The sequence below is a fragment of the Alosa sapidissima genome, chromosome 24, assembly GCF_018492685.1.
Source record: "Alosa sapidissima isolate fAloSap1 chromosome 24, fAloSap1.pri, whole genome shotgun sequence".
NCBI classification, from domain to species: Eukaryota; Metazoa; Chordata; class Actinopteri; order Clupeiformes; family Clupeidae; genus Alosa; species Alosa sapidissima.
The window spans coordinates 5,732,345-5,745,993 of record NC_055980.1 but is presented as its reverse complement, the minus strand read 5'-3'; the positions used below and the strand labels follow the sequence as shown (position 1 = coordinate 5,745,993).

The following is a 13,649-nucleotide window of genomic DNA, read 5'->3' as shown; positions in this document are numbered from 1 at the left end:
CTCATCACACAGGTAGAACTTCAACTGAAACATATGCACACACACACCCAAAGTAGCAGCTCACACACAACACCGATACCCCACAGACTGTCAAAAACACACATACACACACACACACACACACACGCACAAGCACACACTCACGTACAGAACAGCTCATCACACAGGTAAACACACAGTATTAATTCATTAGTCTGATTCATTGCAGGCCAGTTCTACTTGTTTGCGCTCACTTCAGATTCATTTCTCTTCGCTCCAATTGGGTTAGTGTCAGTTCTGGCCTTAATGTCAGCTTAAACATAAATTTCACTTCATCCAGATGATTTCAGCTCAGATTTTGTAAACTCAACTTTCTATTAAAAGGAGCACATGTGTTAGTTTCTCTTCAAGGTACATATTTTTCATTTGCTCTCACATAATTTGGAATTTAAAATAATTTCCAGTTTTATAAGATATTTAGGAAGTATTCACCAAGCAAACTCTAGGAATAGTCAGCTAGTCATTCCGAATAGTCCGAAACTGTGAATAAATAATTCACATGGCTATAATCATTAATAAAAAATAACACTCAGTAATTAGTAGTAGTTTGATAAACAGAGCCTCTGGTCATTTTGTTGTAGCTTGGCAGAAATGACCCCCCCCCCCCCATTAAGTGCACTCCACTGTGATTAATGCTTTAGGAAACCTGATATGGGTTAAAAAATTACATCTGGCAAACCAGTCACAGGGTCAAGGTGTCTGGCTGTCAATGCTGGGTTTATGGACCTATTGGTCATCCCAGGCAATGGTCAACACACACACACACACACACATACACACACGGTCCATATGACGAAGGACAACTTCCATGGCAACCATGCACTCATTAACACTGCAGGGGGAAGGGGGTCAGTTTTTGGGATCTATCATTCTCAAAGCCAATCAGCTGTCAGACAACCCCCAACCTCCCCCACGACCCCCCCCCCCCCCCCCCCCCCACCACCCTTCTGGTCTGATGCGTGCTCCCTCAGGAGTGCTGTAGGGAAGTGGAGTTTGGCCACACCAACGGCCCAGTTGTTTCACAAGCATTTGACTTCCGAAGGGAGACAAGTAAATATTCTGTTATTTCCCCTGTTTACAAGGATGTTAATCCCTTTGATGTTGCGATTCTGACTTGTTACATTCTGCTCTCCAGATGCCAGAATCAAACGCATGATGTAAACCGAATGCTACATGTGTTAATTGCCAAGATTCTCTAATGACGGGCATAAATATTGATTTGTTTTCCTCAGTTAGATGCAACTCTTAATCAAGCTAAAATAATCATTTTAGGCGTAATAAAAACCGAGTTCACAGTGTCCATAGAGTCTCCATGTGCTGTGGTGGAAATGGAGAGGTAGTTGCTGCTACTCTCGCGTGAAGCAAAGCGAGGGAGAAGAATTATTTGCTCATATTTTGGAATAAAAGTTTGCTCTTTTGGACCAATGTGTGCATTTGCATAGCTCTTAAAACTAAGTTTATGTGCCTTGTGGCCCAATAGTGGAGGATGGTACCAATTTCTTGTTGTCATTCCTAGTATGTACGCTACTGTTGGTTCTCTGTACTTGGTATGTTCCCTAATAGTAGTTTTGACATGCTGCAGTAAATATATGCCGTATGAAGTTGTCCATGATATACTGGTAGAATTTCTCCCTCATGATAAGCATAGTTGAAGAGATGTTAGATGATGAGATGAGTTGATTAGATGATCACATGTAGGACGAGACCAAGCATGGCGGAAGGCGGAGTTGGAACAGGGAGTTTTGCTGATGATCAGGATTAAGATTTACTCTTTTGGATCAATGTTGGCTCTCAGAAGTGTAAGCTGTTTTGACTTATGGCCAAGACGATAGTGGGGAATGGTGCTATTTTTTTTATCTTATTACGTCATCTCTAGTATGTAGACTAGTCCTGGTTCTGTGTAGTTGATATGCTCTTTAATAGTAGTTGTGATTGTCTATTTACTGGACTCCTGCTCTGGAAACAGGAAAGCAGGAGTAAGTGATTCCCCCTACCTCCTACCCCCTTCAAGTCCAATGTGACATGTCGGCCAATCCATGATAGTCTCGAAGTCATGGGTAACTCTGGGAACCACGCAGTTCTGAGAGTGAAAATGGAGTAGTCTTGATCGAGTAGATTTATATGCCTCTATGGTGTGTGCACAGTGCAGCGCCCATCCCAGCTACTTGTCTCATGTCTGAGAGAGAGAGAAAGAGAACCAGGTAGTGAGAATAATGAGCCTCGAGACGTGCTGGAACACACACTTACACACACACACACACACACACACACACACACACACACACACACACACACTTACAGACACAGACAGATGAGGGCCTTGGTCAAGGTTTTTCTGTAATTTCTCTGACATTTAGGGGAAGAAAAAGCATCCAATGCTTTTCCCTCCCTCATTTCAACACTCTCTGGCAAGTCATTAGTGTAACATCGCCTCTACTGTCTAAACTGGTTTGCCGCAATTCAGAGGCAGGTAGGCAGTCTACTTTGTGGCTGTGGGGATTGATTTCAGCTGTGTGTAATATCCCCAGTAGCTCATATCCAAATGGACTCGAGCTTATGTAATGAAATGCAATTCAATCCTTGTTTGGCAGCTTAGTAATGTATTAGTAGACAATATTTTCTGTTGTACTTATTACGTGAATTGAGTAACAGATATTTTCTAATTTATGAATTGTCCAACCCACATTTCTGTATGTGTATGTGTGTGTGTTTTGAGTAGGCTGCCCAGAATATCAGTTGCTCACTCCAAACTGAATTTCAGAGCCAGCCTAAGGAAGTTCCAGCCTAGCTATTTGGTCCCCAGAGTCTGAACTGAACATAAAATTAGCGTGAATTAGTGCACATCGCTAAATGTTTGAATAGGAGTTAGCGGAGGAAGCACTGCCACACATATCTGGAGCAGTCATCTGAGTGGCTCCAATCAGAGATGCTATCCTCTGGGGAAATGGGAGGGGGGCAGAGAGAGAGAGAGGTTGGACAGAGAAGGAGTGAGAGAGAAGGATGGAGAGAGAGAGGTTGCACAGAGAAGGAGCGAGAAAGAACGATGGAGAGATATGAGAGAGATTTGGGGAGAGGGAGAGAAAAAGAGATTGTGTATGAGTAAAAAAGGGGGTGATGGAGAGATGGTGTATGAGAGAGGGGGAGGGGAAGAATGAGAGAGGGAGAGATGGTGTATGAAGGAGGGAGGGGGGGGGGGGGTCGGAGAGAGCACAAGTATCCTTGAGTGGGTAATGAAGCCATCTGATTGGAGTGGCCCCTAGAGAGGGCTCCAATTAGCTCCCCTGCTAATTAGCCCAAATGTAATTAAAGCTTTCATAGTCCTAAACAAATCACACACACACACACACACACACACACACACACACACACACACACACACACACACACTGACCTCTCCTTATCAGCGTGCCGACTCCAGACACACACACATGCACACACCTACATACAGTATACACACTGACCCCTGCTCACGGTGATATTATCTCTTGTTAGCCAGTGCCCCTCCTGAAGGCCGGACAGAGCCACTCCATCACGCTGTCTCAGGAGCAGGTGGCCTGTCTCCTGGCCAACGCCTTCTTCTGCACTTTCCCCCGACGCAACTCCAGGAAGTCCGAGTACTTCAACTACCCTGACATCAACTTCTGCAGGTAGCACTGGTAAACATGTTGACCCTCTGGCTTGTTGATCGTGTGTGTGTGTGTGTGTGTGTGTTTACAGTCAGACTGTCAGATTATTAGTCTGTTTTGATGTGCCCCTCTTCATGAAATTGTCCCTTTATCACACCATCACTGGAACGACTCTTGTCTTAAACATAAATAACATGTATTGATTGTGAACAAAACTAGATGTACCGCATAGCGGTACAAAATATGACCGCCGCTCAGTCCTGTACATCCGTTCTGCGAAAATAAATCACACTTCAATTTGTCTCCATATTTTACTCCATCCCCCACTCTTGAAACTTTTGTGTATGCTTGTTTGGCATGCCTGAGTGTGTGTGTGCGGCTGCACAGAAAGTAGCCTACTGGTGCTGAAAAGGTGAATAGATTGTAGAATAGCCAAAGAAGATGTAGCATTGTTATAAAACCTTTAAAATCTCAAGTAGGGCAGTTCATCACAGTTCATCCATTGCAACTGGATTGATGAAAGGTCACTTACACCTGTAGGCTACATTGTATTTGGGAAAAGCAAAAGGTATCAGCATAATGTTATTTATTTATTTATTTATTGATTTATTGATTTATTTATGAACAAAAACATCTCTGTCAGTTCCATGCCGTTTTCAACAGCTATCAAAAACAAAGGTAATTTTTGGATGGATGGATTTTTTGTGAATGTTTCTTCTTCTACATAAGATTTTAGTCATCTTTAGTTCATGTAATACTTTATTGTCAATGCACAAATTAAGTAACAGTAGTCTGTAACGTTATTGTTAATGCACAAATGAAGTAACAGTAGTCTGAAACGAAATGCTGTTTTACATCTAACCAGTGGTGCAAATAACTGACATGTCCAAATGGGCCTTGATGAAATGCGTCGCTAGACTGTTAATACACATTTTAACGGGCCAAAGTTGAAGAGCTGTTGTCCGTTATTGTTCGGGCAAATATAGGCTGATTCATGTTCCCTTGCATTGTGTAACTGAGGTCCATGGCTAGTCTGGCTTTCACCAGACCAAGCTCAATCTTTTAAGAAATCAAAAAATAAATAGCGGGCAGATCAGGCTGGGTTCACCCAGCCTAGTCCATAGGCACCCGATGTTGTTTAATTTTCCGATTGAGATATCCACGCTCTGGCTATTCTAAATGCAAAAATGCATCAGGGAGTTATGACAAAACTGTAACTAACAAACTAGATCCTAATAGAAAGCTGTTAGCTTCCCTAAGCTACAGGTAGGCTTATAAGGTAGGCCTATTTACAACATAAATTGTCAATAGGCTATGCTGGCGACCAGTGTTGGGAGTTATGAGTTACAAAAGTAATGTAATTACTGTAATATATTGCTTTTTGCTGTAACGCGGCAATGTAAGGCATTACAAAAAAAAATTGGGTAATATTTTACTCGATACAAACTTCAGTAACGCGCATTACAATGCATTTTAACCTGAACTTAAGTGGTATTATGTATTGATACATAGGGGAGCGCGGGGCACAAAGTAACACTTTTTGGTTATGGCTAAATAATTCTAAAATCATTTGAGTTTCACTAGTTATATTTTTTAACAAGCAACATACATATCTCTGTTAAACATATGCACTGGAAGTTTGTTTGTAGGAGCTACTGTTCTTTTACAATTCCACCGAGAGTGGCGATAGGTGAAATGTTACAACCTGCCCCATATGCGGGGTTAGTTGTAACACTCATTCTAAAGGCTGTTTTTAATTAAATGAATTCAATAAATGTATCTGAATGTGTATGATAGAATAGGATCTGACTATTTATGATACATAAGTCATGAACTAACTACAGACGTATGTCGAAAATTGACTTTATTTTCTATACGGAGAAATAACATGAGAAATATGCGCCAATGGAAGCAAAGAGTCTAACCAAGGTCAATCCTGCCAAGAAAAGCCCTCAAACATGAAAACACATGAGGCAAAATGCAAAACATCACAAAAACTAACTAAACTAGCACTAATACGCGCACATTTTTGTATTGCAACATCATTGTACAGTATGAGTGGCTTAGTTGTAACAGCGCGTTACAACTAACCCCGCTGGGTCACGTTGCTATGAGTTGGCTACATGTTTCAAAACGGTGTTCATTTTTAGCCTACAAGACGGTTATTAAGATGATACAAGATTGGAGTCAGTGAGCTGCACCCACAACTCCTTAATGGAAAGACAAGTACCACCTAGACATTTACGTTGATGTCTTCAAAAGGCGTTTTGCTGCAGATCTACGTGGAAACACGTCCATACTGACTGAAAATTTGTGCAACACCGTCTCATAGTAATGTGATTAACTGACCAATAGCATGCCTCGATCAACCCCCTGCAACTAGGGAAAAAGTCCGTGTTACATTTAACCCCGCGTTACTTTTCTGCCCCGCGCTCCCCTATTCGCAAACAACAATGCGAGAACAAAGGAGAAAAAACTGCGCAAATAGCAGAACGTAGCTCCTGTTACTGGTTGAAGATGACTGTGGCTGGCTGCAACTGACTCGATGGACATAAGCCTATACGCTCATTATTTTCAATTTGTCAGAGACAACTAGGATATGAAGAACAGTTAAGTGCACTTTGTGTGTGAAACCGAAAGATCTCTATACCTCGCGAAATAGCATAATTAATTTAATGACACACCTAGAGCGGTGCCACGCTAATCTTTTTGATTCTTGAATTCAGTAAAGCATAAATGCTCTTCTAGTGCATGTCAGCTTTGTGCTGTGAACTTGAATTAAAGAGAATGAAGGGATAGAAATGTAAAAACGATGGGGACTTGGACTTAGGTCGCAAAAACAGTGACTTCAGACATGACTTGCGACTCCACTCAAAAGACTTCAGACTTGACTCGGACTCGAGCTTTGAGAATCCTGAACAAGCTGTATTTCATGCAATTATTGCTTTTTTTTAATCTAAATGTATTCATGTATTTCTATTTTATTTTATTGCTACATATACTTTGGGAAACGTATAACGAGCGGCATTGCCCCTTTGCCATAATGTGCAACGTAACGCATGCGCTATGTGCGCACACTCACAGATATATAAAACAAATGCATTGACCATGGCGACAAGAAGTCCTCCTGGAGTTGTGCCTTTTATCGTTACTTTCAGTTACAATAACTTCGTACACAGAGGAAATAAGCGAACAGCTACATGCAAGGTGCGTGGCACCAGGATAAACTAGAAAATGTAATTTCGAGGAAATTACCAGTGCATGAAAATATAAACATACTGTATATTAATAACATAAAATGCAAAACAAACTTTCATTTGGAAACAGTTGGCAGGAGTCATAGTTGATAACAACTGACAGTTGAAATGTCTAAACAGTTAAATAGTTGAGTAGTTTAAATAGTTACATTATTTAATAGTGAATTATTGTAGTGAGGACATTTATTTTGAAACAGTTGTGGGCAGAGGAAATAGGAACAGAAGAGTCTTAAGAGAGCCAGATTGTATGCTTAAAGCCTGAGACAGAGTATATAGTTTAAAAGTTAAATTTAGATAGTGTAATGGATGTTGATAGACAGAAAGTTGAATGGATGTTGATAGGCAGATTGTTTAATGGATGTTGGTGGATAGTTTAATGGGTGGATGAGTGAATGGTTTGAAGAGGTTGAATGGATAGAAAGTTGGATGGAATGTGCCCAGTTGAACTTTTACACTATACACTATACTGTAGGCTAAGTTAAAAGATGGGTTACACATATGGACGTTTCAAGCTTTTCAAAAATGCATGTGTTTGTCGTGTCGAGGGGTTCCCCAGGAGGTTTTTTGAAATTCTGTATACTTAACACACCATTCTAACACAGATTGGGAGGGACAGAAATACTTTTAGCCTACAGAACAAGCAGTAATCACAAAACATAACAATCAGAACACATAACATAGGATATTATTTGTGCGAATATGGGTTAGCACAAACTTAGCTTTTGGTGAACGAAGATGCAGATCACCAATTCATTTCTTTGCGCAACAGCCCATGTTCTGCATTCACTCCTGTGAGACAAGTGAAATAGGCCTACATGTTTTTAAAGCCGTTTCATTGCCAAGCTATTTGCTACGATATTTACCTGCTATGCCTTCTGTTTTCATGGACAGTTACAGGAATCCACGTCATTCGTTTATCATTTTATGATAATATTATCATTTTGTTACACTTCAGAAGAGAAGACAAAGGGGGCCTCTGCATCGATGTCATTGTAGAGCAGTGCAATGTGCTCAATTATGTAGGGTAGCTCCAGAGTAGGCTAATGACTGACGCCGCGAATACGGACACGGCCGTTTATTATTGATTCATTATTATTATTAGGAGGCCCCTCATTGGTCGAGGCCCCTGGGCTTCAGCCCAGGTAAGCCCTTGCATTAAGGCGCCAGTGATATAAAGCCCCTGCATTAAGGCGCCAGTATAATTAAACACATTATAATCAATAGGCCAAAATCATAATTGTGTGCAGTATCTGTGCCGAAATTCGTAATTCAAGTCCAGTGCAGAACTGAATAAGAAAATCATACGGCTATGTATCTTGAAGTTCCAGTATGTGAGAGACTTGACGTGCCTTAATATCTCCAACCTCAAGTATGCAGCTAATAAGGAAATAGAATTGTTATTTAATTAACAAGGTGAACTTCTCCCCTCTGTGGCATGCAGAAAAGGATGCTACAAGGAAGGGAATTCAAACACACTCAACACCTTACCATCTATTGATGTCATTGTGGTTGAGACATCTGACATTTTTCTGTTAAAGATTGGCATGGAGACAATGGGACATGGTTGCCTTTGTCAGTGTCCTTATGTGTTAAAATACAGAACCCTTTCCTTCAACCCAATAAAATACAAATGACAAAATACTATTTTGCATTTGAAACACATATTACATGTTTCAGAAATACTACCCATCCCTGGGAACAGGCAGACTACATCTTTATAGTTGGCCATATGATGACATACTTAGGTTAATACTGTATTTCACCAGTTAGGGCACCAAAATGGCGAGTAGCTGCACTGTGTAGCCTATCCTGACATGTCTTTAAGTTTTGGGTTACAATATACAGGTAGTGGGCTCTCTGTTGATTTTAATGAGTAGGCCTAAGCCTGAAGTTACAGCATTTCTATCACAATTGACCAGACTTTCGCCTTTCGTCTTCTTTTAACAAAATTCTGGCTATGATTGTTCCTTGTATTGCATCATGAGCCATCACTGCACCTATTGCATTCTACTGTTGTTAGCCTTAAGCCTAGCTCAGTCATTATGTTGTACCACATCACCCTCCATTAGAAGTGCAATGAGCTGCATTGAGCATAATAAACTGCATTTAGAATTCCAAATCCATATTTCTAGATATTTTGGTAAAAGTAACTTAAAAGTAATACAATAGTAGTGTAATGCCTTACAATTCAGAGACAGTAATATTATAATGTAATGAATTACTTTGAAATGACAGTAATAAGTAATACATAATATATTACGATTTTGAAGTAACTTGCTCAACACTGCTGGCGACACAAATAAAATCTCCTTTGGAAACCAATGGCTTCGCTAGCGGCGGTCATAATAATTGACACCCATTTGTAGTTCATTCATTCAGCATACAGGATGTGTTTGATTAACTGATGTGTGTACACCCATTAAATATCTAGAAAGGTCAGTTTTTGTCCTCACATGCTGCTGCTATGGAATGAGCAGCTATGAAATGGCCCTTTTGGCCCTTTGCTTTTAGGATCAGGTTTGGTAAGTTGTTTTGGATAAAAACATCAGCTAAATGAATACATGTAAACATATATTGGTTTTAAGATCAGGTTTTGGTTTTCACACGTTGGTGCTTGTCAGAGATCAATTATGATCCTCATATATTGCTGCTGATTAAAGAGCCAGTTTGATCCTCACATTCTGCTGCTAAGTAAAGATCAGGTGTGGTGTGCAGCTCACAGTGAGACAGCGGACAGAGGATGTGTTTGGTAGTCCAGGAACAGCCGTCCTGCTGGGAGAATTTCTTTAAGGAGCTCATTGATTTTCCCCCCACTGATGAACTCCTCTGATAAACCACTGTGTTGTCTATTTAAAGAGGTGAGCAGTTGGGTTCATCGTTAGGTGTTGATAATGCATGGTCCTTACCCTAAAGCCAGGTGTGCAGCAGGTCTTACTTGGACTGATGAATGGAGCTGGTGAAACATATACCAATTTATGCACCAAGTTATTTACACTGAAGCATAATGACATATTTTTGACAGTTTGCTTTGAATAACTCATGTGTGAAAGAATGACGCTTTTGTTTTTTGACCTGCAAGTTTGACCTTTAAGATCTGACAACTCCAAATGGTGAGTGGTTAGGTTGTTGTTGTCTGATGCAATCTCATTCTTTCATTCATTCATTCATTCATTCATTCATTCATTCATTCATCCCTCTCTCCGTTTATAGTACGTGTCTTTACTTGAGAAGTTTAACCTTTAAGATCGGATAGCCACAAAAGGATGAGTGGTTGGGTTTTTGTTGTCTAATGCAGTCCCCTTCATTCATTTGTTCATCCACCCACCCATCCATCCGTCCATCCTAACTTCTGTCTACTGTGGGTGCCTTTCATTCAAGAATTTTGACAGCTGGATGATTGTCTAATGCAATTGCATCCATCCATTCATCCATCCATCCATCCATTCATCCATCCATTCATTCTTCTATTCATCCATCCTTCCATTCATTCATCCATCCATCCATCCATTCATTCTTCTATTCATCCATCCTTCCATTCATCCATTCATCCATCCATTCATTCATTCATTCATTCATTCATTCATTCATCCATCCATCCATTCATTCTTCTATTCATCCATCCATTCCCGTCTTCACCATGAGTGCCTTTTCTCTGTGACCACGATGTCAGCTCGAGATGTTGGCGTATTAATGTAATGCAATTCACCGCTCGCAGTAATTTCTTAAGGGGGATCGCCCCACTCACATCCACCAATCACGTCCGGACGCCAAGGCATGCCGTCTCCACAGCTCCCCTGATTACTGAAATGGAGGAGAAAATCCAATTAACATTGATCCAGATGGGGAAGCTCTGACCATGGTGGGCCAGGGCCAGCTTTGTGTGTGTACACTGTATGTGTATGTGTGTGTGTGTGTGTTTGTGTGTGTGTGTGTGTGTGTGTGTGTGTGTGTGTGTGTGTGTGTGTGTGTGTGTGTGTGTGTGTGTGGAGGGACACTGTGTTTTCTGACTTAAAGATCCCAATGATTTAAGATGTTGGAGTCTTATGTTTGTGTCCTTGTCCTAACTTTATGAAGAATCAGGTGTTTGTGGTTGTTTCTCTGTTTGCCCTGCTCTGCTTCCATTAGGACTGTGTATTTTTTTACTGCTTTTATGTTGGACCCAATGATCAATCTAAATCCTCTGGCCCATAATCAAGGATAACCAGTGAGTTCAACAGTAAGGGTCTATGTGTCCCTAGCCATAGCTGTTGGAGGCCAGTTGTTTCTAGTGTGAGGGGCGGTGTGACGAGGTGTGGGGGCAACATTTGTTCTTGTTATTGTGATCCAGAAAGTCTGTGAACTGGTTCAGTATTCCTTGAAATACGGTACTCTCCAGTCATTCACGTCACCTGAGCACACATGAGTTGATATTGTTTGTAAAAGTAGAGAAGCTAGATGTTTAGATTTCAACATCACATCTGTTGTGCAAGATACTTAAAAAAGTGAACAGAAAACAGTGATTGGGGCGTTTGTCGAGAAAGGTGTTTTTGTCTGTTCTCCCTACAGGATTCGCATATTTCGTTGCTCTGATTGGGTAGGTTTATCCAATTTCGTGCAGAAGCATTTTTTCCCCTGTGTCGGTTGAAACACCCCATAATCACGTCCCAATGGAGCGGTACCAGACTCAAATTTTTAATAGAATTCAGGCTAGTTTTATACAATTGTAATGATACGGCACATACAATATGTGTCATTCAAGTGAGGATTCAAATGTGAATTCAAATGTGTAGTACTTCAAATGTGAATATTTTATCGTATTGTGAATTCATCGCTGCCCATTCCTCTTTGCATTATCAAAGACACGTTATTATGCAATGTTTTGATGCAGTCAAATTCATTCATTCATTCATTCATTCATTCATTCATTCGTTCATTTGTTCATTAATTCATTCATTCATCCCTCCATCTCTTTGTCCATCCATCCACAACTGCCCGTTATGCTGATGGAAAGGTCCTGTGTTCCATGCAGCATGGCAGCGCGGCCTCGGTGGTTCATGTCAGAGGCACGTTTCTTCTCTCCTGGGCCAATGTGACGCTTGGCCCGATCTCGTTCTCGTTCTCTCGCCCCGCGGCGGCCATGACAGAGAGCAGAGATGAAAGCTGGAGTGGACCGGAGATGAATGAGCTCTCGCTCCTCCCCAAGGGGCTTTTAGTGCCACACACACACACACACACACACACACACACACACACACACTTTACTGCTGCCTCTGCCCCATCACCACATACCCGTCCCACCCAAAGTCTTCTCACCCTGGAATCACACACACACACACACACACACACACACACACACACACACACACACACACACACACAGTTCTAAACTCTGCCTTTGCCCCACACAGAAAGCACCCCAATTCAAACTGGCATCCACTCACTCTCTCGCTCTCTCTCTTTCTTTCTCTCTCTCTCTCTCTCTCTCTCTATCTATCTCTCTCTCTTACACAAACACAAGCACACACACAAACATGTACACACATGTTGCCTCCCTTCTCTTTGTGATGAAAAAATAGAAGACTTTTTATCTCTCTACCTTTGGCAGGCTCCTCTGAAAAGGAGGACTGTTGGATTTGTTAATGTACCCCAAGGGTGCATGCTCAGAATACACTCTCTCCCCCTCTCTTTTTTCTGTTATTCACTCTATTTTGCTTCCTCCCCCACCCCCTTAGTCTCTCTCTCTCCCTCTCCATCTTCATCTCGTTTTTTCTCTCCTCCTGTCCATATTTTCCCCTCTCACACGCTCTCTCCTTTTTCCTCTCTGTGTGTTTTTGTGTGAGTGCTGTGAAGTGGCACATGAGTATATCCCCCCTCCACACACACACACACACAGACAGAGACTCACACACAGACCTTTGTGCCACTGTGCCCAGGGCTGTTCCCTAGTGTGCCCACCATGGGGTGGGGGAGGGGTGTGTGTGTGTGTGCGTGTGTGTGCGTGCGTGTGTTGGGGGAGGGGGGATTAGTGCATGTGGCCTAAGTTTGCACAAAACATGAAGTTGGTCTCTGACCATGTATGAAATACTTTTTTTGTATGATCCTCAACTTGCTTTTGTTATTTGGCAAGGTGGGTCCTGGGTCACAATCATTTGAAAATATATACAGTACCTATGTTTTTGGAATATTCCACTCTAATAGCCCAAAAGCTCTTCAGAAGAAATCTTTCTTTTAATCAGACTTCTGGGTCAACTCCAGTCTCTGTACATCTGCATTTGATAGCTACTCCCTGCTAATTGTAAACAACAACTTTGAACATTTCTGACATTTTCTTAAGCAATGCCCTGGTAATATGATATTTTTTTCTCTCTCTCTCTCTCTCTCTCTCTCTCTCTCTCAGGTTGTTTGAAGGCTCCTCACCCAGAAAAGTGGAGAAGCTGAAAACTCTCCTCTGGTATTTCAAACAAGTCACTGAAAACAGTAAGGCTATTATTGCACTTTTCACTTACTGTTTCACTTACTTGTTTTATTCAAGTTTACAATGAAAAGGGAATGAGCATATTTATTTCTCACTTATGAAATCTCTGTTCCTCATTCCCATAGTGCCCACTGGACTAGTAACGTTCACTAGGCAGTGCCTCAACAGATTTCCAGATTGGGAAAGGTATGGACTTCTTTTAAGCAAGCTTGTCAAAAGCACTCAGTTTTAGACGTAAGATAAGCCTGAAGCCGTATGGCTAGAGCTCAAAAC

At 41.4% G+C, this 13,649-nt stretch overlaps 1 protein-coding gene across 1 annotated transcript in view; it reads left to right on the top strand.

Moving 5' to 3' along the window:
* Positions 1-13,649, top strand: part of LOC121700695 — a 64,501-nt gene that overhangs the window by 27,208 nt on the left and 23,644 nt on the right. The window contains exons 19-21 of the mRNA XM_042083833.1: positions 3,532-3,686; positions 13,299-13,378; positions 13,502-13,562. Coding sequence (XP_041939767.1) covers positions 3,532-3,686; positions 13,299-13,378; positions 13,502-13,562 — 296 coding nt within the window. The remainder of the gene's footprint in view (positions 1-3,531; positions 3,687-13,298; positions 13,379-13,501; positions 13,563-13,649) is intronic.